This window comes from Siniperca chuatsi, linkage group LG24 (genome assembly GCF_020085105.1).
Source record: "Siniperca chuatsi isolate FFG_IHB_CAS linkage group LG24, ASM2008510v1, whole genome shotgun sequence".
In the NCBI taxonomy this organism is placed as follows: Eukaryota; Metazoa; Chordata; class Actinopteri; order Centrarchiformes; family Sinipercidae; genus Siniperca; species Siniperca chuatsi.
In genome coordinates, this window is record NC_058065.1 from 8,243,361 (window position 1) to 8,268,557 (window position 25,197).

At 39.6% G+C, this 25,197-nt stretch overlaps 3 protein-coding genes across 7 annotated transcripts in view; 1 reads left to right on the forward strand and 2 right to left on the reverse strand.

The window, feature by feature from the left end:
- Positions 1 to 12,864, forward strand: part of LOC122872072 (neuronal membrane glycoprotein M6-b-like) — a 42,148-nt gene extending 29,284 nt beyond the window's left edge. For both annotated transcript variants that reach the window (XM_044187768.1, XM_044187767.1), the window contains exons 2-7: positions 3,382 to 3,568; positions 4,695 to 4,854; positions 5,374 to 5,542; positions 7,934 to 8,007; positions 8,081 to 8,146; positions 9,848 to 12,864. In XM_044187768.1, coding sequence (XP_044043703.1) covers positions 3,382 to 3,568; positions 4,695 to 4,854; positions 5,374 to 5,542; positions 7,934 to 8,007; positions 8,081 to 8,146; positions 9,848 to 10,000 — 809 coding nt within the window. In that variant the 3' untranslated portion in view covers positions 10,001 to 12,864. The remainder of the gene's footprint in view (positions 1 to 3,381; positions 3,569 to 4,694; positions 4,855 to 5,373; positions 5,543 to 7,933; positions 8,008 to 8,080; positions 8,147 to 9,847) is intronic.
- A 1,235-nt stretch (positions 12,865 to 14,099) lies between these two features.
- LOC122872075 (ras-related protein Rab-9A-like) lies at positions 14,100 to 21,038 on the reverse strand. Of its 3 annotated transcripts, none has more exons than XM_044187776.1 (3): positions 20,256 to 21,038; positions 17,489 to 17,514; positions 14,100 to 16,123 (listed from the first exon to the last, which is right to left on the reverse strand). In XM_044187776.1, exon 3 carries the CDS (start codon positions 16,019 to 16,021, stop codon positions 15,416 to 15,418), a length of 606 nt encoding a protein of 201 aa, XP_044043711.1. In that variant the 5' UTR covers positions 16,022 to 16,123; positions 17,489 to 17,514; positions 20,256 to 21,038; the 3' UTR covers positions 14,100 to 15,415. The 3 variants fall into 3 exon arrangements, with proteins under 3 accessions (XP_044043711.1, XP_044043712.1, XP_044043713.1); XM_044187777.1 differs by having other exon boundaries at positions 20,516 to 20,783; XM_044187778.1 differs by lacking the exon at positions 20,256 to 21,038 and adding an exon at positions 17,663 to 18,057.
- A 398-nt stretch (positions 21,039 to 21,436) lies between these two features.
- LOC122872076 (transcription elongation factor A N-terminal and central domain-containing protein) lies at positions 21,437 to 24,451 on the reverse strand. 2 transcript variants are annotated; one of them, XR_006377005.1, is made up of 3 exons: positions 24,275 to 24,451; positions 22,373 to 24,075; positions 21,437 to 21,964 (listed from the first exon to the last, which is right to left on the reverse strand). XR_006377005.1 is itself a non-coding variant. In XM_044187779.1 (2 exons), the coding sequence occupies exon 2, from the start codon at positions 24,068 to 24,070 to the stop codon at positions 23,042 to 23,044; it is 1,029 nt and encodes a 342-aa protein (XP_044043714.1). In that variant the 5' UTR covers positions 24,071 to 24,075; positions 24,275 to 24,451; the 3' UTR covers positions 21,437 to 23,041. The 2 variants fall into 2 exon arrangements, 1 of the variants encoding a protein (XP_044043714.1); XM_044187779.1 differs by having other exon boundaries at positions 21,437 to 24,075.
- Positions 24,452 to 25,197: the final 746 nt, after the last annotated feature.

Genomic DNA, 25,197 nt, shown 5'->3' on the forward strand with positions numbered 1-25,197 from the left:
TCTTCCTTACTCGCTCTGCCTCTTTCTTCACTATCTTTTTCCTCTTCCCTTTGTTCCTCTGCTCGCTTTCTATCGATCTCTTGCTCAGTCTTCCTCTCCATTCACCTCTGCTTTCCTTATTCTATCTGATACTCCTCGCTTATACCATTGTTCCTTCTCGGTTTTACTTCATCTCCTCCTCTCATCACTCCCTTTTGTCTTTGTCTGTGGAAAAAACAAAAAGAACAAGCATCTGTTATCATTATTTAACTGTCACCCTCTTGCACATTGAAATCCTAATTTAAGCAGGGGAATATTTCCTAGTTTTGTCCTGCAGGCCGCAACAGCGCTTTTGGAAGGAGAACAAGCTTTAACAGCAGGGGATGTTAATCCTTAATTGCAGCTCTCGTCTGTCAAATTATTTGCTGTTCTGTCGCTTGAAGAATTAACAGAAATCCCCATATCTTTTGTTATATGTATATATACATATTGACAGCCTGGAAAATGTTCCCACAACCTGATGCATCGTCCTTGGTCTGAGATTGTTGATGATATATGATATAGCATCGTAACAGGAGCATAACATATTGTCTAAGCGATTAACTCCAGCTGGCTAACTGTAAGTACAGCATGGGCATGCAGTCATATTTCAAAGAGAGAGCAGAGAAGACGACAAGAGGTAGCGAGATGCAGCGAGGTATAAAACGAGAGTGATGGGCCGGCCTCGGTGTGTCACCTAAATTCTACTCTAATGAATAGTCCATTGATTTCCATTAGGGCTTGCTGGAGCTGACCACTCCGGCCTGTCTGTTTCTCATTAGCACACTTTTAAACTGAGGCTGACAAACAGTCGTAGCCACAGGCGGACTAGATGAGGGGCACGTTCAGTGTTTAAAAGAAACCTGTGAATTCATCCATCTGTGGGGCCATGGAGAAGAGTTAACAACAGAAATAATATGAGCCTTAAATACCAGTCGCACTCTTGAAATTGATCTTAAATTCAAGTTTTTTCTTAAAACAAATCAGAAAAATCTGCAAATAGGCTCCTTTCTCCACCTTGAAAGAAGTTATAGTACATGAATGTCAAGATAATGTCACCTGGAGTCTCACTGGCAGGTTTCATTATCTTCTCTAAATAAAAAACACAGGAAGACTAACAGTCTAAATTACCTGTTCAGATTTACCTTTTATAGCAGGATGGAGTGTCAGCACAGAGCAGCTTTTAAACAGCCTCCAGTCGTCATTGTATCGACCAGTGAGTCCATTGCAGCCCCCCTTGAGGCCTTGCCTGTTTCTCGGCTCAGGATTTTAGAGCCATCCAGCCTTATCAGCTCCACCTCTCCATCAGCCCGCTTCTTTCATTAACATTAATAGGATTTGGATCTATTATGCAACGAGCCTCCGCTCGGTTACGCAACACAGTGTCTTCAGCAGCAGCAGCAGCACACTTTGGAGGGGAGCAGTTGCATCTTAGATTTATGGCTTGGGTTTTCATCCACTCAGACATGGAGAAGAGGGGTTTTCAATATGTGCCGGCACATGACCCCACACAGCCTCAAAAAAAGGAACTACAAGTGAACAAAACAGTAATTAGCTTCAAACCCAACGTACTGACAAAGTGAAATTTTGACCAGATGATGGCGATAGATGAAAAGTTAATGGATTACCAAAGTTATTACAATTAATTCTGATGAGAACATGAATGTGTGTACCAAATTTCATGGCAAACCATCCAATAGTTGAGACATTTCATTCAAAACCACAAATGTCAACCTCATGGTGGCGCTAGACGAAAAGTCAAGGGATCCCCAAAGTCAGTAGGATTAATCGCCTGGAAACATGAATGTTTCTACCAATATTCATGTAAATCCATTTAATAGTTGTTGAGAAATTTCATTCTGGACCAAAGTGGTCTGACTTCTCTCAGCAGTGATGATATCAATGATTCTGCTTCCCCGCAGTGCAGCTGAAATCAATCTGCTCTTTTAAAGTCATCAATAACAACTGTCCACAAGCTTGTAACACTACCTGGCCTCAGTAGTCGATTAAAAAAAGACTGGGAGAGTACAAAGGGTTTAGTACAAGTTTGGAAGATATGTAATGCGGTCAATCATGTATTCAAGGCTTTACAAATAGAAATGTTTAGTTTCAACAAAGTTCTGAACATGAAATAATGATGCTTCAGAGTTGCCAATTGGAGCAGGTTGTCATGGAAACAGCAAAGTGGCACACACAAGACAGTTCATTTTGTCTTTTTTCTTTCCAGAGTAACTTCCTGCTTTGCTGGAGGAGTTATTTTTAACGGGTGTTATATAAGATGCGACTCTTGTGCTCAATACAATGTGTTATTTTTCCTCCTTTTCATCGCTCTTTATCATCTTGACTGTGATGGGAGTAGTTTCCTGTACCTGTATCCCATGTAGCTCATAACTCACTCGGGAAGCTTCCCGTGCTGCCACGGATAATGGAAAACAAATTTAGTAATTTATCATCATCACTCACATCACAGCACAAGAGATAATTTTCCATCATTCATCATCATTCTGGAGTTGTGAAAAATGAGAAAAATGCTGGTTTATCATGTCATTTGACATTTGCACTGGATTTTTAATTGCACTGAAACCAAGAATAAATGAAGCACAACATCAGTCTCATTCTCACTTTCATCTGAGTAACACCATATAGGACATCTTTAGTTTTTTAGAGGTAGGACTCTAAACAAGTCCTACTTAATTGTCTCTTCTCTGATGCCCTAGAAAATGGCTAGTTATTTATTTTGAAATAATTTATTTAGGTTATGAGTTATTCATGCAATCTGGGCATAAGAAAGAAAAACAAAAATGGAAATGTTTCTTTAGAGACAAAAGGGAGAAGGAGTAGTTTTTTGGAGCACTGTAGGATGTGAGCATGCAGCGCAGCTTACATGTAATATTCAGCACTTCCAGCTGAGCCCAAAGTGAACGCACACTAACTGTGAAAGATGCTATGATTAGCCGCTCGACATGCCTGACAGGGAGAAGTGTTGCTCTTCTCTTGTAGACTCAGAGAGACGAGCGTGACGCTCTCTCGCAGCACACGCATGCCTGATTCAGCTCCAACAGTATAAACATCCACACAGGTTTCTGGACATGAGTAATAGTTAAACAGCAGTGGACAACAGGCTGTCGAGTGTTGCAGTGAGCATCATTACCAGAGCCAATCGAGCCACTTTATGAGATGTCATGTTGCAGCAGTCTGCTCTGTTCGCTCCTGCTCGGTTTAAAGCATACATTTGGTTTGCAATCGGGCCTTTTGCCATTTTTTATTCTTGTATCCTCCTTAAAGTATTTTTGGCTGTAGGGGAACAACAGGAAATCCTTTGTATCTGTGACTTAATCCTGCTCTCTCTGTCTCCCCCTGCAGGATGCTTCGAGTGCTGCATCAAATGTCTGGGTGGGGTGCCCTACGCCTCCCTGGTGGCCACCATCCTCTGCTTCTCAGGTGTGGCTCTGTTCTGCGGCTGCGGCCACGTGGCGCTGACCAGCACCCTGACCATGCTGGAGAACCACTTCTCAAGGGTCACCAGCGACCACGCCACCCTGGCCATGGTGTAAGTTCTCAGTGCTGACATTACAAAATCTTTCTTTATCAATGGAATCAAGCACTAAAGCACTAAAACACACAATAAGGTGTTCTGCCAACATGCATCACAGTGAGTTTTAAGAAAGACTTAAGGAGGATGATATCCTGATAAACATTTAAAAGATGAATCATTGATTAGCTCTTGGCACCATTAATGGTTTCAGTAGAAAGCTTTGAAACAACAGTGAATATATTGGTATTACCCCTGCAGTTAAATCTGTCGAGGAGAGCCACCCACATTATCTGCCATGATTCAAAATACCCTAAAACTAGTAAATGTCTCTGAAGTGAATAAGCATTTACAGAAATAGTATAGATATTCTGAAAAAAAATAATGGAAGGAGGCATTTACAACATTATCTATAAAAGAGATTCCAAAAAGGTATATTTCTGGTCCATTTCTTTCAAAATGGATGCTGTCACAGGGAAGACTGATTCCCAATGAGACACTGTTTAAGCTACTGTAAGCTATACTGGATAAAGGATCTATTAAATGTAATTTTCAAAGCTTTACAATATGAGATCGTCATATTAAAGCAAAGCTATGTAACTAGCAGCTACTGACCATAAGGGGCAATTATGGGATAATAGTAAATAGGCCTACTAAAACATTGCAGCATAAATTATTTAGAAATCTTTCTCCAAAGTTAGATAACATAAGCTATTGGTCACATATCTCTAAAATTAGCTAAGATTAGCCATCATAAGCTACTGGTCTTATTTTGCTAAGTTAGCTAACATTAGCTAGCGTAAGAAACAGTAGTGCTCATACCAGACAAACACAAACACACTGAGTGTATTGAATTGAGCACATAGTTTAATTAGTGTAAAAACATACCCATTATATCAACCTAAACCACAAAATGGGATTACAATTGCAAAGACTGTCCCAATCCCACGAATAAAACACCTGGTGTGCATTTTACTGACATATCTGCTATTGAGTATTTAATTACACATTTTATAAATAGCTGGTTCTCACTGCCTTTTAGGGTTGCATACTGTAAGAGCAACTTTGCCAAGTTCAGCTTTAAAAGCCCTGTGTAATTGGTTAGATTTTTAACATTGTCCTTTATTTTTCTGTATATGTTCAGGATCCAGATCTTTCAGTACATCATCTACGGCATCGCCTCCTTCTTCTTCGTCTACGCCATCATCCTGCTGGCTGAGGGCTTTTACACCACCAGCGCCATCAAGAAGGAGCTGCAGAGCGACTTCAAGACCACCGCCTGTGGACGCTGCATCACCGCCTTCGTATGTCAACACACACCAACACAAGCAGCTGCCGCAGATCATCACATGCCTCTAAATGAGATTTTAATTACTTTGATGTGTATTTTATAATGTTCTTGCTTAAAATAGCGTTTACAGGCTTAGAAAAATTAACACCAAACAGTCATTCATAATGCTTTAGAAGCCAGGACAAGGGACATCATGAAAGTGTTGCGGAGGCACAATCACACACCTCTACCTCACATGTATAGACATACACAGACACATAAGAAAGACACGCAAACACTTTTGCACACACACACACACACACACACAAACACTTGGGCCCTTGAGGGGAACTGGCACAGTTTGTCCTTTCTAGCCTGATTAGTCTAATTGCTGCAGATGTCCAGTAACATTAGCTTAAACACAGACTCTGAATGTGTATTTGTGTGTGTGGTGGGTGGAGGTCTTTAAGGAATAATATTAACCTATCAATGTCAAGTCGGGGGGGGGTCACACTAAACAAAATAAAAATCTCTCCTTTTCACCTCTCCTCAGTTCATGTTCCTGACCTACATCCTGGCTCTGGCCTTCCTTGCCATCTTCGGCTTCACAGCGATACCCGTTTTCCTCTTCTTCAACATGTGGAATACCTGTGCTGCCATGAGGTCTCCTGACGCCAACATCACCTCGCCTGACTCCATCTGTGTGGACGTCAGGCAGTACGGTAAGTTGTCCCACCTACATCCCACTGCAGTCATTTAAGTTTGTGACATTTAGTGCATTCCATCAGTGTTGTAATTTACTGTTTCCTCCAGTTAGTGATTTCCTTGGGTAATTCTTGACAAAAGCATGACAAGGGACATTAACACATCAATTGGCTAATGTCAGCAGGTGAATTTAGTCTCTCTGCTTCTAATAAAAATGTTTTTCCCGATATATGATTGTTGGGCATAAGTGAATGAATGTGGGGAACAAACATCAAAAGCTGACAATTATCATTAAGGTTCAAACATTTCTTCCACTATCACCTTTCATTATGTCAAGCATAATGACATGTTGGGAAATCCAAAGAATCGAGAGCTGTTTCTGAAACAATGATGCAGTATTACAGGGTGGATTTTTTTCCCTTAGTAGCATCAAGTGTTTATTATTTCATTCTAATAAAAACCACAAACTATTACTATGAAGATTGGCAGCCTCAAAGCAGTGTTTCTCAGCTCATTCTTGAATCATTGAGGCCAGCCTGTCCTTTATATTTTTGCTCCTGCCCTGTTTCTGCACACCTGATCTAATTAAAGATGACACATTTTCATTAGAGTTTAATTGGATCAGGTGTGCAGGAGCAGAACTTGAAGGACAGGCGGGCCTTGACAACTGGGTTTACAAAACCGATTTACAGTAAAAGGTAACTGAGTAATGCAGTATACACAAGTTTTTGATCTTTCTTTATCTTCAGAACTAAGAAGGTTTATGGGAAATGTGGGGTTTTATTATAAGATAATTAGCAGAATGTGCTATATGTAAACTGAACTGACTAAAGCAAAAATGTATCTGCTCCTTTTTCAACTCACTGCACACTGATTTAAACCTAACTGGTCAGTTTAGTACTGTGGACCCAACCTTTTTAGCTTGTTTAGTTGTGTCATCGAGGGTTTAATATGCCTGTGAGTCAATAGCAGGTCAACTAAAGCAATTTCCCCGACTCAAATTGTGTCATTTTTCAGTCCTGAAGTGATAAAACAATTTCACACGATAAAAGGAATTTTTAGACAAGTCAGAAAAAATTAACAGAATTTTTTGTTGAGGAAATTTGTTTTCAATTTTCTGTCCCATTTACCACCTTGTGACCCCTCAGATTTATCTTGTGAACCCTTTAAGGAGTCCCAACTCTCAGGTTGGGAACAACTGGTTTAGACTTCTGAATGATTAACAGTTAAGTGGGCAGCACTTTACTGTTTGCTAATGAAGGTATTTTAAAAATCGGCTGCCAAAACTTAATTATAGAAGAGCAGAAACACAAATAAAATGACATGTTCATATGCAACTGTTGCATATCCTCCAGGTATTTTCATTTGCAGCTGAAGTAAAAAGGATCAGACTGCACGCTGTGTTACATGTCTTCAAAGTTTAAGAGATAAATAAAAGCCTTTGCACATAAAAGAACATGCTGGTGCATTAGCCATAAGCTACTGGTTATAGCTCTCTATAGTTAGCCAACATTAGCCATAAGCTACTGGCCATATCTCTCTAAAGATAGCTAACAATAGCCATCATAAGCTGGTTATATCTGTCTAAAATTAGCCATCATTAGCCACCATAAGCTACTGGTCGTATTACTCTAAAGTTAGCTAACATTAGCCACCATAACCTACAGTAGTGCTCATACCAGAACAAGCAAGGTTGTAGCAGCAAAAGTGTATTGAATTGAGCACACAACTGTCAGATTGCAGTATGATTCAAAAGGCTTTACTCTGTTCTCTGTCCCTATAAAGTATAAACAGATATTTATCCCTAGCTCTGCTTGCTTTAAATGTAATTTTCTATACCGGAAGAGGCCAAACATACATTTAGATTATTGAGAGGCTGACTGGATCTCAATGAAAATCCACCTTCCTGCAGTATTACAGCAGCAATGTTCTCCTGTGATTGCATATCTCTTTAATGGCTTAATGTACAGTATGTGACCCACATTTGAAGGACAGCTGGTCCACTTACAAAGTAGGATGAGGATCACATATGCTTCGTTGGCAGTCAGAGTGTACAACACTATATGAAATATTAACCCCAATTACAGGCAGTGATCAAATTATTATATTACAGTTGATGAGTGAAAGGTTTTGAAAACGTTCTTGTTTTATGCAATATGCAATAATGATAATATAGTAGTTTTAAAAAAGAATAATTTCACAGTAAAGAAATAAATCGAAATAATGACCCATATTTTTTCTGTAGGAGAGGCTCAGAGGCCCGGACAGCAGCAGCCCCGTTTCCTTTAATCTTTATCCGAGCCTAATTCATAATGCCTTCAATCATACCGTCTCGGGGGAGAAAAAAGCTTCTTGTCTCAGACGAGAAAGCAGCAGTCCTGTGATGTTTCATCTTTCTGATCCTGTAGGTATTATTCCCTGGAACGCCACACCGGGAAAAGCTTGTGGAGCCACACTGGGAGACATCTGTAACACCAGCGAGGTGAGAGGACGCTGACCTTTTCTTTTCTATTTTATTTTGCCTTCCTTCACTAATTTTCTCTTTTCATCCACAGTTCTACCTGTCCTATCACCTCTACATCGTTGCGTTTGCCGGCGCCGGTGCCACCGTCATCGCATTGGTAAGCTACTCATGATCCCACTGATAATGTGCTTCTCAAAATATGCACGTTGCCATGGCGTGCTTATCTGTTTCCATAGCAACCCCGCCTCTCACGTTTGTCAGTATGTCATCCTATGGGTTGAAATCCAACCCTGCAGCCTGCCTCTGCCGTGTGAGTGTGTGTGTAGACAGGGTTAGTGTTTTACTCTGCTGTGGAGGCGGACTGTTTTGTTTCATGTCCAGGGAAATGGAAATACTAAAAAAAGCAATAAGCACCTCTCCAGATGTTGTGCTGGGTCACCTGACAGCCCTCGGTATTGAGAGATTTTCCAACTTATTTAGGAGGTAGAAAGAGAGACAGAGTAGTATTTAAGTATTCATTTGTTAGTATTTTCTTATTTATAATGGTGTACAATGTTTAACAAACTTGTCAATTTGTCAAATTTGATCATGTGATCATTGCTATATTTGCCATCAGCATGTCAATAAGAAGATTTCAGCACCATTAAATGTGTATTTAAATCTTTTGTTTGAATGTTCTCAGAGTGGTTTTCTCCTATTCTTTTCATTTAAAAACTAAATAACTTGCTGCATTTGGGCAATACTGAACTAGACCCATATTTTCATCCTGCCAGGTGATTTCACTAATGACTACACCGAAATCACCTGTTGTATTTTGGCTGTAATTTAAAATTGAACTCGACCTGTTTCTTTCAAACCATGTGCAATGTTATGTAACAGCCTTTGAGATACTATATATTCACTTTTGTACCATTAAGCATTTATTTAAACCTTTTTTGTTATCATCTTCTCCATTCAAAAACTATTTAGCTACATTTGAGCAGTGCTGAATTCAACCCAGGTTTTAGTCCCAAACAAAGTCTACTGGGTGATTTCATTAGTCGAATCACCTGGAAGCAGAGTTTGAGTTCACAGGCTGTTCACACTGGAAAAGTGACTACATTAAGTATACTGAAAAAAGTCAGTATACAGTACACTAAAAAACACTTGTCCCACAATGCAGTGCACAAAGGAAGATCGTGGAAAAGTATAACATTTTTGTATTAAAAATGTTGCGTTCCTTGTTAACTTTAAATGACTACGAATTGTATGTACTATATGCTTATCATTATAGTAAACTGTTGTTGCAGTTAGGGTACAAGAAATCAACGCACTTTATTGTTTTTATACTAACAGGAAATTATATAATACGTGCAGACCTCAATTAAACTGCGACTTTGGAATGTCACGCCAATTAAACTTCCAATTTTCCAAAAATTCAATAGTTATTTTATGTTTCTGGAAGTATTTCTGGAGCTGCCATCCACAATTAGTTCTAATTTTTTCCAGCTGTTAGCAGCTCTACCATTTCCTTTGTGCTTTGCATTATGGGAGAATAGTTTCCATCAACAGCACAAACAAAGAAAATCAAGCATTTCTTTAGTATGCATACTGTTTTTGAGGGTGAACACGCTACAAACCTGCTTAAAATTAGTATGGGACATAACTGTAGTTTGAATGGGGTCAATCACGCTTGTATTGGAATATTAATTGATTTCTTGTATACAAACTGCAACAGTATACTGTGACAATTAAGTTATAAGAACATACTGCATTTAATTAATATGTAGTATGGAAATGGGATACAGTACAAGTCCTCCACTGCACATTATTCCCTGTCCTTAAAGTAAATGAAGAAAACATCTTGCTTTCTCTTCAGATCCACTACCTGATGATTTTGTCGGCCAACTGGGCCTACCTGAAGAGTGCTGTCTCCACGCACGAGTACCAGGACATCAAGACCAAGGACGACCAGGACCTGGAGGCCGAGGCACGCTCCAAGGAGGGCCAGAACTCCTCCTCCTACTCATAAGGACAAGCGATCCTCTCCCGCCACCACCCATCTCCTCTCCACACCTCAACCCCCCACCCTGCAACACCCAGCGCCCACCCTTCCCTCCGTTAAAACAAACCACCTCGGTCATGTTTGATAGTCCCCCAACCTCCTGATTCTCCATCCTCTTCCCTTCCACGATGTTTATTAAGAGTTGTGGGCTCACACCAGAAGGGAAGAGAATAGAGGATCAGGAGAAGTGGCAGGCCCAGACAGAGGCAGATGCTTCAGAACGGGAGAGCTTGCCCGCTGAGCTCAGGTACGGTACATCAGTTCAGAAGCGTCTCCTCCCCCGTGCTTATGGGCAGCGGCTCGTGAACGTGGCCCGGCTGTGATGGCCTCGCGCCCTGAGCCAGCACAGCCTCTTGACACAATGCTCCTAACAGCCTAAAAAACATTGTTCACCGTCTGCTTCAGCCACAGGGAAGCCAGGCAGCGACCAACTTCCTCCGTTTTTTGGTGTTTTATATGCATATATATATGAATATGAATATATTGTGCGAATGTGTATGAATGTTGTTGTTTTTTTTTTTAAGTATGCCAGGTACTATTATGATATTTCTTCTTCTTCATGTTTTTGCGCTCATAGGTTTTTTCTCCTTTACTTTCTTCTCCATTTAAGATTTTTTATTGTTAATGCTCGATTTGTTGCACTATTACAAAACAAAAAAATAAAGGAGAATGAAAATCCCTTAAAAACAAAAAGCACTCCAGCCCCTCTCTCTCATAGAAATACATAAAAGACTCACATCATGTAGTATCTCAAGGATTATTGTGCATTTACATGATCAGTTTATTTATCTGCCAAGTTATTAACTGTTAATTTAAGACCAGAGGTACAGCAAACTTTTATTAAAGGAATGGTTTTGGGAAATACACTTATTTGCTTTTTTGTCAAGGGTTAAATGAGAAGACTGAGACCAATCTCATGTCTCTATGTTAAATATGAAGCTAAAGCCAGCAGCGGGCTATCTTAGATTAGCATAAAGACTGGAAACGGGGGAAACAGCTAGCCTTGTTCTGTTTAGAGGTAACAAAATGTGCCTAGCAGCACTTCTAAAGCTCACCAATTAGCATTTTATATCTTGTTTGTTTAATTCACACAAAAAATGAAGAATAAAAACATCAAGTTGTGGTTTTACAGGGGTGTTATCGGCCAGATAATTCCTTGGCTGACTCCGTGACTTCCTAACGGCTCCACTAACCCGTGTAAAACCACGCCTTGTTGTTTTTACACTTTGGTTTTTGTATGAATTAAACAAACAAGATATACCGTATTAATTAATAAGTTTGGTAGGCAAAGCCAGGCTAGCTGTTTCCCCAGTGGTTAAGCTAAGCTAAGCTAACCGGCTGCTGGCGTTAGCTTGATATTTACCGTACGAAGAGGAAAGTAGTATCAATCTTCACATCTAACTCTCGGCAAGAAAGCGAATAAGCGAATTTCCCAAAATATCAAAGTATTTCTTTTAAGACCTTTACGGTTTTTGCTACACTCATCACCAGCGGCAGCAGAAATCAAAGATAAATCTGGCTGGGACTTTTAACACAAAAAAGACACACACCTCAGGTATCAAACCAAATCTGATTTTAGTCAGTTGTGTTCTTTTCCGAAGCTTCACCATCTAAACACTAACCCATACCGGATTGGTACGCTGTCCTGTGCGAATTATACAGTAAAAACCAGTTCATTTTCTAAAATCCCTCCTTTTGCGGATGAAGTTCACCTGTAAATAACTGAATCACCCTAAAAGATCTCGATTTACACCTCTCCCAAAACGGGGAGGACACAATCAGTGTTTTGCCATGCTCTTCTATTATTTTTTTCCACAAATATATGTAAATGTACCCTTTGAGATATGTGTTTAGCACTCAAATACTAGTTCTCGCATTTGATATAATAAATGTAATGTAACATCTTAAATGATATGTCGTGAGAGGGATACAGTGCAGTCATGATATGATATGATGGATTGAGGTGCTTGTGAAGTATACATTTTAAAATGTGAAAAAAAATATGGAAATTGATTTTTAATGTTTTATCAGTTTTAGTCAGCTGAGCTCTTCTTGTGATTCAGTAATAATGATTTTATGGAACTTGTTTGTGCTTATTTTTCGATGGCCAGCCAAATGAGTGACTAATCAACATGTGAGTTGATAAAAAAGTCACTTTTTTTTTTTTTTTAACGTCATGCCTCTCATATGAGCCACAGAGACTGTTTTGGATGTTTACACTCTGAATAAAAACAAGTCAGGAATTTTCATACATTAATTTTATAATCAGATATTGTTTAATAATCATGAACTATATTCTATATTGATCATCACTGGTTAGTTTACCCTCAAAAAAAAAAACACTGAAGAAGACAAATTTTTGAACTTTGATGAGATGAAGCATGTCAGTATCGTCCATGTGTGCAGCTGTCTATTCTGTATAAAAAAGGACTATATTGCCATGTGTGTTATGTTTGATAAATATACGTGCTTCGCCGGCAGGTTGATGTAAAGACAAACTTCAATTTCCTATAAGACGATGCGTGTCAGGGTGTTGTTGTTTCCTCGTTATTTGCATGAAGGAGACATGACTGTGTCTTTACAGTTTTTCAGGTGATGTGTAGTCAATTGTACTGACAACTATGGTAGGCGGTGTTTGCCCTCCTCCACCCCCACTCCCTTTCCACCCACTCTTTTCTAAAGAAAACTCCATTGTACTTTGATGGCATTGTAGTCCCTGTAGGTGTTTCATTATGGTTTTATTTTTTAAGTTGGAAATAGTTCTATGACTCCTATATAGTGATGATTTTTGTAACCTTCTCTAGTAAAACCGATATTTTTTATTATCGTGACACTGTTGTCTTCTGTCTCGTTCTTGTGTTTGGGTCTCTGAAGTGATTTAAATTTTTTCTTTTTTATGGTATCAAACCCATATTTAAAATCAAAGTGATAATATACAAGGTATATGTAGAGCTGGAACTAACTAGGTATTTCCTTGAATTATCTATTTAATGTTTGGTCTGTAAAATATCACAAAATAGTGAAAAATACCCATCAAAATGTCCCAGAGTTGTTCAACTAACATCAAATGTTTGGCATTTCTGCTTTAAAAACGACTGACGAAAACGATTAATCAATTCTCAAAATCTGATTCATTTTCTGTTGACCGACTAATCGGTTAACCGCTTAATCATTTCAGCTCTACTTGCTTGGTACACAGTTACCTACCAAATTCATAAATCTATTTATTTAACCCACACAACTCATTCTACTCATTTTACTACAAGATACAGCAGTTGACACATCGTTAATTGTAACCCTAGTAAATAAAAAGGAAAAATCCTACATGTTTCTAAGGTTGGCAGCGTTTGTCTTCTGTAATCAAGAAGTAACTCTTGCAACAGGTGATGCTAATTGACTTAATTAGATGCCTAAAATGCTGTCAACTCGCCCTCAAGAAAAGTAGATGTTGGTTTCTCAAAAAGTTACTAGAAGTTGCCAGATGACATTATTACCTATTTATTTCTATGGAGGTTTGACATAAAAAATCAGGATGTGATCTTGAATATTACATTTATGAAACTACTGAATACTCATAGTTGCAGATTGGACTTCTGAGGAAGTTTGAAGACCCTACACACCCATGGTACTGTACACCCACACAGGTGATTTCACTTTCTACCTGCTCAGAACTGTGTGCGCAGACTGTATTTGATTGACATCTTCCTCATTCTCCTTTGAATTTTGCTCCTTTTATGGAAACGAAACATTCGACCTACGATTTGGTGAGCCCACATTATTCCCAGAAAAGCTCTGCCCAACTTCAGCCTGTCCAATAAGTGAAAACACCTGTGTGGGTGTGCACAGCCCCTGATCACTATTTAATGCTGGAATTAAACATCACTGTGTCTCTGTAGTACATGAATTACATTTGAGATAGAGATAATAGATTACCAATGTTACTGTGAAGCCACAAATAGGGCGTTTATCTCTCAAACTTTTGGTATGTGGGCGCTACCTGGTGGACAAAGAGGGTACTGCGCTTCAAATGAAAAAATTTTAACACACAAAACAGATTTTTCTCCAGTTTCATTGATGGCGTCCATTTTATTTCCAGTGTAAAAAATGGTGGGAGTTATTTGCCTTAAAGGAGGCGGTGCTAATGAAGATCATACAAGCCACATTGTAATTAGAACCATTCGAATCTTGACAACAGTTTAAGGTTTGGCAGTGTGCTCCACTTTTCATAGTTAGAGGGCGGGTAGTGATCAATAAATACTTAAATACAGGAAATGAATAACTCCAGTAAGTGCAACAGCTATCAAGTTACATAAAAACAACTATGAATTGCTCCTTTTCTTCCTTAGAGAAATTCCATCATGGTATTACCAATTTTGAAATCAACAACAGTTTTAAGATCTCTGGTTTGGCACGATCATCCAAACAAAACAGGGAATAGCAGTTATTTTATCATAAAAATTATTTTATACACTATTAAATCTAGCTGATCATGTGAATAACTTGAGTTATAGATGGAAAAATAGCATTTTGTGTTTCTAAACCTATGCAATATGACATGCTTTATGCATACAATAATAAACTTTTAACTGCACTGATTACTTAGATTTAGTTGTTTTCTAATGCTATTTTGTTTCTTAAAATATCTGAAAATCATTTTCCAATCCTGTATTTCAAATGTCGGGGGTGTGGGTTACTGGGCAGTTTAGGACAATCAGCACTCAATCACAATATTTTAGCTGTAAACGTAGTTGTATAGTTTCTGAGTAGCTGAGTCCTGTATCTGCTTCAAGAGGCAGAAAATAATCTCAGGACTCTTTTTGTGGTCTACAACTTGTAGCCACAGCTGCATCAGTGACGTCAAAATAGTTTTTTGACCTTTGACAGTTTCAAATTCTTTGTGTTTAGAGAACTGTTACTACTTCACAGGTGAAGTAGTTTAGCTTTTATCAAAGAAATCCCCCTCAAGTCACAATCACTCCCTAAAGGCCTTTAAATTTCAGGTATAAGCCAGTTATGTCCACCTCTGGTACAATTGAGGTTTATCACTGAATCAGAAGTTTCATTTTATGAGCTGTCCATTAATGCTTTGTATAAATTAATTCTGGTTTAGAGTTTGGACATGGTGAGTGCAAAGTTTTGTGTCCCTTGTGTGGTGGAAAGACAAAACAAAATATTGTCAGTTTTGGTCTAAAAAGTATCATTATTTGCTTACAAATACTGATCCAGGTCAAACGTTTATCCGAGGCAATGCATACAGCTAGCTACTGAACAAACACCAGTTCCTCTTTCTGTAGGGTCACAAACTACACTTAAACCCACACACTATGTGGCAACTGCTGAAGCATCACATGAGCTCCTGCTGAGTCACATTGAGCTCCCAGCTCAGCAGCAGGTGGGGTCAGGGGGGCTCTTCCTCTGCAGGTCTACTGTGTTGGTGTGGTCGAGGTGATCAGCTCTGTCGTCCAATGCCAGAATGCGACGCACCGCCTCCTCAAAGGCTGATGCTACATTTGTAGCATCCTTGGCGCTTGTCTCAAAGTACGGGTGGCCGCCGTTCTCGCGGCACCACTTCCGTACATCCTCCCCTGACACCTGCCGCTCGGGCACATCCAGTTTGTTGCCCAGCACCACAAAGGGGAAGTTGTCAGGGTCCTTTACGTCTGCATAATAAGCGAACTCCTTCTTCCAGTTGGCCAGGTTGTGGAAGCTCTGCCCGTCGTCCACGCTGAAAGTGAGCAGGCAGCAGTCGGAGCCGCGGTAGAAAGGCGTGCGGAGGCTGCGGAAGCGCTCCTGACCTGCCGTGTCCCAGATCTGCAGAGTGACACGGTGGCCGTCCACCTCCAGCTCCTTGTTGAGGAACTCCACGCCAATGGTGTGGAAGAGGTGCGAGTCAAACTTGTTGGTGACGTAGCGGTTCATGAGCGATGATTTGCCCACGCCGCCGTCACCCAGAAGGATCACCTTCAGGAGAGCTGAGTTGGACGTCATGGCTGCGGTGAGCCGGGTCGGGCCGACTTTGGTCTTGCTAGTCTGCTGTAAGCGACTCTGCGGGACGTTTGGAGACAGTAACAATGGAGAAAGTGGTTTCACCTGAGGAGCACAAGAACATCAACTCGGCTTAGACAGCAGGAGAGCAAAACAACAGTCACTGTACAGTAGCTGTTTCCAAATTACTAGCATGTTCTGCAAACTTACAGATCTATTATACTGAGGCATGTTCCGTACATACCTCAATATAACGGTATGTACTGTAGTAGGGCTGCAACTAACGATTATTTTCATCACCGATTAATCTGCAGATTCTTTTCACGATTAGTCATTTTGTCTTTAAAATGCCCATCACAATTTCCCAGAGCCCAGATAGTTTCTTTTGTCCGACCAACAGTCCAAAACTGAAATATATTTAGTTTAAAATGACATAAAAAAGAGAAATCAGCAAATAATCACATTCAAAAAGCTGTAAAAAAAATTGTCATTTTTGCTTGAAAAGTGGCTCAAACGATTTATCACACACATTTCAAATGTGAGGATTTGATGTTTTTTTCATATGATAGTAAACTGAATATCTTTGGGTTTTGGACTGTTGGTTGAATAATACAAGCTATACAAATAAATCAGCTCGGGCTATGAGAAATTATAACAGGCATTTTTCACTATTCTCTGAACTTTTATAGACCAAACGATTAATAAACAAAAACAATCAGCAGATTAGTCGATAATGAAAATACTCGTTAGGTAGATTTTTATGTGACAAGAGTAGGGCTGCAACTAAGATAACTTTAGTTATTTATAACTTTTGTCACTTGAAATTATTAAACACTGAACTATTATAGTAAAGTTGTGATAGTAGAGTTACAATATATTCTGTTTCACAGTATGAGTATGCATGCGCGTGTCAGCAATTTGGAAACAGCTACTGAATCTAAGCAGAGGTAATAATTGACTTTACTTGCACACGGTTTCAAACTGATACTGAACTGATTTCTTTATCAGACAATATGAAAATACTGCCAAGCAAACATGGCAAAATAACAACTTGGCCTGAATCGTTCGCTGTGTAGGTATTCTTTCAATTTGTTCAGGAATGACTTTTTGATTTGTTACCTTTGGCCTAACAGATTAGGTCGAGCTTGAGATAAGAACAGACTCAGTCAACTTTCACTTAATCACACACTCCCTCTAAGCAGCTAATACTCACTGTTTACATGTTCCCTCACACTCGGACAGTGAGCAGAGCTGATTAAAGTCAGTCGACTAGCTAATCCTATTAAACAGCCACACCCCACTCACTACACTTTGCAACTGATGAACTTCCTACACTGTGTGTAATATGTTATGCATGAAATGATCCGTGCTGTACATCACATGGACACTGATCACAGGACCAGCGAGTTGCCCACGAGAGACGCAATTCAACATGGTCAACAACAGAAAGATTTTAAAACAGTTTCTCACCCTTATATCAGCATTTTGTCAACAATCTGTAGGAGAGAGAGAGAGAGAATATTAAACTTTACAGATCACATAGTGGCCAAAGGAGTTCACCCACTCACAGGCTCAGCTGCAAAGAAAAGTGAGGATTTAAGCACACATTTAATCACATACCACACATTTGCAAACTTAACATACCAGTGTTAAGCTAAATGGCAATCATTCCACCCACATAGCAGAACAAATCTGAGATGTAAGTGGGAAGTCTTATCAAGAGTGAGGAGGAGCTTTGTTACATGAACAAGATCAACTCAACACAGTTAAGGTGGAGCACTGATCCATCACTGGCTGTCACCGTATCAAGTGTGTTTGGGCACATGTAGTATCTGGATAACATATACTGGTTTTGCATGAAACTTTAATAATAATGGTATTTGTGTTTGGTCAAGTTTACAGCAACCAGTGTGCAGAGAAACTGCCTTTAAAGGAAAAATCTATGTATTGAGTATAAAATGCTCTTGAAACATGGCTTATGGAAGCGTATACGGGACTATATTCAAATGATAATGTAAACTTGAAAATGTAAAAATTCCACAATAGCATTATAATTTTCCACATGTATGTGTTATTTGAGTGAAAATGAAATAATCTAATTTTCATTTTCACATACTTATATGGGCGTTTTATGACCATGTTAAAATGAAAATGGAAAATCTATGTTTGACATTTAATTTTCCAAGTTTACATTATCATTTGAATATAGTCCCGTATACGCTTCCATAGTGGCTGTTAAATGTTTGTAGCTTACTCAATGGACAGCAGCTTCAGTTAGCTTGGTTTCACAACAGTTACAATGAATGCCACTGATGACTCATAATCAGCTCAGTTTCTCCACAATATTGCTTAACACACTACGCCCATGTTATGCTACAAGCCTAGAGCGGTTATAATACTCGAAAGAATTACATGGATTCTTGGTGGAGTACTCCTTTAAACTGATGTAATTTGTTACATTTTTCACAAATTAATCACCCAATTTCATTAACATTTACAAAAAAGTCAAACTTAGTATCACATTTTACTTTAAGGGCCATAAGGGACCCTTGTTTCCTGTCCAGAACCAGAACCAGTTGTAAGTAGGGCTGCTGTTGATTTATCTGCCGATTATTTTCTTCATTAATTGATTTGTCTATAAAATGTCTGTCTATAAAATATTGAAAAATGCTGTTATAATTTCCCCCAGCTAAGGTAGATGTATTCAAATGTTATGTTTTATTCGACATACAGTCCAAAACCTAAAGATATTCAGTTTACTATCACATATGACAAAGAAAAGCATGAAATGGTCACATTTGAGAAGATGGAACCAGAGAACATTTGGCATTAATCGACAATCAAAATAGTTCGCGATCAGTCAGCTAGCAATCAGCTCTAGTTGGTAGGATTTCATAACTTTGGTAAGAATTCCATGAATGCCTTATTAATGCCTTAGACGTATTTCTTGGTTAAATTCAAACTGATTACTGTAAATGTGTTGAGTAAAAAAGTAGAACAAAAATGGAATTTGCACTGCTGGACCTGTTGCAGTAAATAAATACATAAAATTAAACACTATGACAGCAAGTTTAAGATATCATTCCATAGTCTTACTTTCCTAACTTGTATAATATAAGTCTATATTACAAAAACAATATCTACCACTACTATTGTCACTGTACATGCAGTCTGCAGCCGACAACATTGGCCAAATCCACTGCTTGTTAGGAAACGTTAGGCTGCTTTGCAGAGTTTAAATGCACGAATCAAGTAAACTCTGCTGTGGGCCATGGGTTGGGACTGAAGGGCCGAACGGCTGCACTGTCACATGAACTGGCAGTAATATGCATTTTCAGCCCAAGGACCAAAACTGGGTAAATTATGTCTCTGTCCTGGGACCTTTAAACACAGACCATAGTGCTGCTCTTGTCATTTCTTCTGGAGAAATATTAACAATTTAAAAAAAAGCAGCAATGTAATAGAGGCAGGAATCAATGGCACACACACACACACACACACACACACACACACACACACACACACACACAGGAGTCATGTGCTTCATTCAGCAGAATGCTACTATTTAAGGAGAAGGCTGCTCTTTGGGTTATTTCTTATTTTATACAGTGTATGGTTATTTCCCATAAAGTAATGAATACTTCCTCCACGTGCTTTAATAGAAACCTACAAAATATAATATTTCCATTAATGTTAAAGAGCCAATATGCTAATAATTAGCCAATAAGGTAATAATTAGCCCATTCAGAGACATGCCAACTAATGACAGTGGGAGCTAATAACATATTTCCTATCAATGAATGCGATTTAACAACATTTCTTGAGGCGTGACAGCAAATATTTTTACATGTCTCAGTTAACTTTGCAAAATTGTAAAAGTACAGAAAATGTTTATCTTTTAAAAAGTTTAATTACGGCGTTGTTTGCGGTAAATCAGATTTGTTTCGGTTTCTCATTATGTCCAGGCTGCGGTAATGATTTTACCACTTTAGTGTCTTTCGCCACTTTAGTTAAAATGTTAAGATGTATGGAAGAGCGTGATAATGATGGTGGAAGGCACAACATACTAGAAAATTCAAATAGTTTAGACTAGTTAAGAGTTATTCGTGCAAAACCGGGAGACTCGCCTGATCGAGTTCAGTTAGCTAGCATAAATGAACTTATAAATAGAGGTGTTTATCACTCCAAAACTAGCATACACTTTCATTAACATAGCTGAATATTGAATTCTGCTTACTTGCGTTTGGTCGCCGTCACTATTTTGAGGAAATTGTGGAAAGAAGCAAAGCAGCTGGGAGTTTGTCCGATAATGGAAGCTTTTCCATAAACCTATAGCTGTCCGATAATGGGCGCGCTAACAGTTTCACACTCACGACTTTACTGAGCGCTTAAAACGACACAAAGCGAGAATTTGTGACCCTAAGATTGAATTTTTTCCATCTCAGTAACTGTAGCTGTCGATGTGGCGGTTACTGCCCGGCTACTGCGGTTAAATACCCCTCATCCATCCCGGCAGGGTGTTGCTGTCAGCCGGCGGCACGGCGCTCCGGTGTCCCCGCTGCTCTCTGGCCCCACAGCCGCTGATGACGCTCACATGACCCGAGAGTGTCACGCCTCCTCATCATGCGCTTTCCTGGATGCGGTCAGTGCGTCCACGTTATATATACTGTCCATCTTTTTGGAAAATACTCTCTTTGTCTGTCCTATTGCATATGTGAGACCAAGCTCACGTTTTAAAAACGTGTCCATCTATAAACGTGTAGACACAAATGTGTTTTAAGGGGTCACAAGCAGCACAGAAATGTTGGGAAACACTGGATTAAAATGTCTGACAGCCTGCTGCAACATAGGAAATGCAACATACTCTATATTGCAATATCCCTTGTGCACTGTCACTGCATAAATGAACAAAGATTATCAAAATGTATGCATTTCTGGAGGTTTGAAAGCCTCTTAACAGTCATTTAAGATTTACCAAAGGAGCCCGAACCGCACCGTCTGTTTGTATCTGTGCATATGTGCAAGGGAGAGAAAATATAAACGGCTAGAGCACTGATTTGACAGGGTACCATGATTGAAAGGGTGGAACACAACAATCACAAGATAGGGAGCACTTTAAGGTGATACAACACAGAGATACCAAACAGCCATGTTCCTACTCTGCAACTATGAAAGAGGGGATTTTATCTTTGGACATCCCAGATGTGCCCTTTTAAAACCAGCTGAGCCTGCTGCAAAGAACAGAAAGGTTGTGTTGAACCAGAAATGTTCTCAGCAAACAACTGAAGCGAACAGGAGGAACACTGATGTGAAAAAAAAGAATGAAATAAGTCCACCTTAAGCAGCTTTTTTTCATTGATGGTGAGATAAAAGGTAAAATCCTGTCATGTTTACCAATGAAATGCACTTCTCACTCACTTTCAGTTCAGATATAGAAAGGTTTTATTAAAAAAATGTCACATGAAGTACCCACATACATGTCATAAAATCAGAACTCACTTCTGTATTTTGGTTTCCCACAGTAACAACATTACAAGTAGCTTTTAGAAGACTTCTTTCTCCTGAATTTAATTTCTTCAGCATTCTGGGTCAGAAAAATATCAAATTAAAGCCAACAAATCAAAGAAAAGCAACACTGATAAAGACAAATATGGATTGAAGACAGACAAACCAATTGAGAATAAAAGAGAGTGATTTAAACAGTTTTCTGAAACTCTTCGGCCTGTAGAGTAAAGGCCCGTCGAAATTATGTCACGATGACGTGTAAATGAATCATTGTGCCACTTCGACTGAGTGAAGGACCATGGGATATCCACGCCCGAAGCTGCTCTGGAGGGCAGATTACTGACTCACATGCTCACCGTTTTCTAAGGTCACATGTCTCATCCACTGGAGCCAGTGTGCTTCAAATGAATGGGATATTGTAGGTGGCCAGGGGTATGTTTTCTTCTTTTTTAAGGAATTTAAGCATTCATATGTATGACTTACAATAAGTGCAACAAAATACCCTTTCTTCCTTAACATCAAGAAAATGATACATTCGTGAGGGCACAAGTCAAGATCTTAATGGTTTTACATTATTCCTCTGAGCAGAAAATGCTCATGTATGAAAGAGGAGTGAGGAAAAGCAGTTAAATGAGCTACTGTAAGTATAGATCAACTAGACAGGAAATGATTCAGCGGGAAGAAGATGATGAGAGCTACTTCTTTAAAAGTTGTGGTTTCAGTCTCCAACTGCAATAGGCAGTGACTCGGTTTTTCAGTAGGCAGTAACACAGTTTAGGCTTTTTGTTACGTATTTACTGGTGAATGCACTTTAAAATACCAAATTCTGCCATGCAAAATAAAGGATACATCTTCACACTTTCTTGTTTAAACCACAAGTACGCTCTCCATCCTGCGAGTCCTTTGTTTCCACTCTGCATTCCTCTCACCAGTCCTCCTGTTTCAGTGTTAAAGAGAATACCTGATGCAGTCTTTTGTCTTATTTTGTTGCTTTCAATTTGGCATTACAAGATTATACATCTGGCATCAGAAAAAAAAAATAAAAGAACCTCCCCTGCTCTCCCAAAAAAGTCACACTGTCCTCTAGGACTTGACTAACAAGTATTTTAATTATTGATTAATCTGCTGAAAATTTTCCCAATGAAACATTCATGTGTTTGGTCAATAAAATGCCAAAAAGTAGCGAAAACTGCCCGTGACTGTTTCCCAGAACGCAATATGACGCCTTCACATGTCTTCAAGCCTTGTTTTGTCTGAACGACAGTCCAAAACCCAAAGATATTCGGTTTCCTATCATAGAAAACAAAGAAAACCAGCAAATATTGCAAACAAATATGGAACAAACAAATATGTGTTATTCTTGCTTGAAAAATGACAGAAACGATTATTTTATTATCAAAATTGTTGCTGATTAATTTACTGTTACTAACTGATTAATCGACTGACTGTTTCAGCTATAGAAGCAATATGAATATGTAAACTTGGGCACTTTTTTTAGACCGAATAATTAATCTGGATTTAGAGGCAGACCCAGCCACTGTGGTACCACTGCTGCCCGCACCCACTGCAGGTCACAAAAGTCATTGCGTCCTCGTCAGGGCCGCCCCGCCTCACCCACGCGGGCAAGAAAAGGGCCCCCCTGGACACCTGCGTCACCCTACAGTCTGATCCCCCACATCTTTTGCAGCGGATCTTCTGCGTCTTTGTCCCTTCTATCCCTTCAGGAAGCTGCCTTTCGCTCACACCGCGGGATGAGTACTCCTCCCTCAGCTGCTGGAGCTCTGCGCTGGCCATCTCCTCTGCAGACATCTGTGCGAAGGCCTCAGGTGACAGCGAGCCGCTCAGGAGGCCCTGAAGAAGATGTTTGTTTTTAGGATTCCTCAAGTTGGCCACCTTGCTCCTCACACAGGCTTTGTATTTGACCTGGCTGGATTTGTGGAGCTCATGGATGTGCTGCTCGATGTCTCCTGCCAGCTCTGCAGCCTCGTCTTGATTAGGAAGTTCGGGGCAGAGGGCAGAAAGGAGTAGATGAACACATTTAGATCTTACAGATGAGAAACTACAGGATGTAGAGGCGCTCTCTGCAGTGAAAGACAGAGTCTCGAGGCCATCTTTTGCCACTAAGGATGATGCTTCTTGTTCAGCACACTTCACACTCTCCACCTTACTGTCACATGTCTGTGGTGAACCAGAGTGGGAATCCTCCTGCTTGGAAACTCCTCCATCCCCAGCCTCATCTGATAAAGAAACCCTGCAAGAGAGCTCAGGATCCTTGCTCTCCTGCGTGCATTTCACACCTCGTGTATCTTTGCTGTACTGTCTCTTCCACTTAGACAACAAGCTCTTTACTGTCTTCTTAACTCCGTCATCAGAGCAGGTCTTCAGGAGCCTGCAGAGAACTTTGACAATGTCCGTCGTTTCCAGCTGCTCTGCTGTGATGTGCAACTTATCAAGGTCACCGAGGAGGATCAAGATGTTCCCATAGCTTCTGTCTGCACTGCATCTCTCTATCTGCAGAGCACAGTGGACTATTTCTTTTACATCCATGGTAGCTGCAGAGAGAGATGTAAGGCGCTTAAATAGTAAAATAACACCTAACTACCTACTCTATAAGAAAAATACCAAAAAAGATCTGTAACTTAGTGCACAAGCCCTTGATAGTGACTGTGTTGTTTTCCCGATGTGCTACTTAGCAGTATGCACCATTCAACACATAAAAATATTCCTTTCTGTGTGTTTGTGTCGGTTTACCTGAACTTCCTCATGGTTTTCAGCCACAAACTGTAATCCTAAAAACGTCTACATGGGAGCAGCCATGTTGAATCTGTCTTCAAAACAGGAAACTGCCTGAATTCACCTCTAGATGGTGCTGCAGCCTCACAGAATTAGACGCCCAATGTGATCATGAAGGGTTTGGGTTAGTTAGCCATCTGCTTCTAATGGCACTAAATGTACTTGAAGCTGAGCACACAGTTTGACACTCTTTTTTATTAAATTTCTGTTTATCTAGATATCATTTTAAGGAATGGTGACAAATGCAAATTTTCAAATGTGAGCCTGAGTGAAGGAGTGTCATCCTCAATCCTCTAATCGTCCTTGTACAGTAGTACTTTGTGGTGTGTTAAATACGTTATTGTATCACAATAAAAGGGCCTTGCAGTTGTGCTGTGATTCTGCAATTTGTCTAAAAGGTACTGTAGGATTAGCTCTTTATGTAAGGATTTAGGTGTGTGTATTTGGCTTTTCAGGTTATTCTCAATTCAGAAACCAGGCTGGATGTCTGTGTATTTTCACAACTCTTATCTATGCGCTGACAATAACAACAAAGCTGGATTAACGTCTGTATCAAAGCATAGGAAGAGGTGAGAGTGTAACCCACTATCCTAGGGATTAAAGTATCCAATAAAGAGATAATCTCAAATTAATCTGTATGATTATGGCTATACAGTACTTTACTTTTTTTTTCTGGATGGTTGTGATACCAATGGAGGATTTGCATGAGCTATAGGGTTGGATGTTTGGATTCGATGTGCAGAAACATGCAGTCATTGCATACAAACAGCCAAAGGGCCTCCAGACAAGAATTCAAGAGTGGAAGGTATCTCACAGCAAGATGAGGCAGGCTGTTGTGCAATTATATGTTATGAAGGAAGAAGATGAATGACTGTTTAGGA

What these genes read in the sequence shown, in the direction of transcription:
- LOC122872076 (XM_044187779.1), bottom strand. Translation starts at nt 24,070, where the DNA reads ATGGATGTAAAAGAAATAGTCCACTGTGCTCTGCAGATAGAGAGATGC.
- LOC122872075 (XM_044187776.1), bottom strand. Translation starts at nt 16,021, where the DNA reads ATGACGTCCAACTCAGCTCTCCTGAAGGTGATCCTTCTGGGTGACGGC.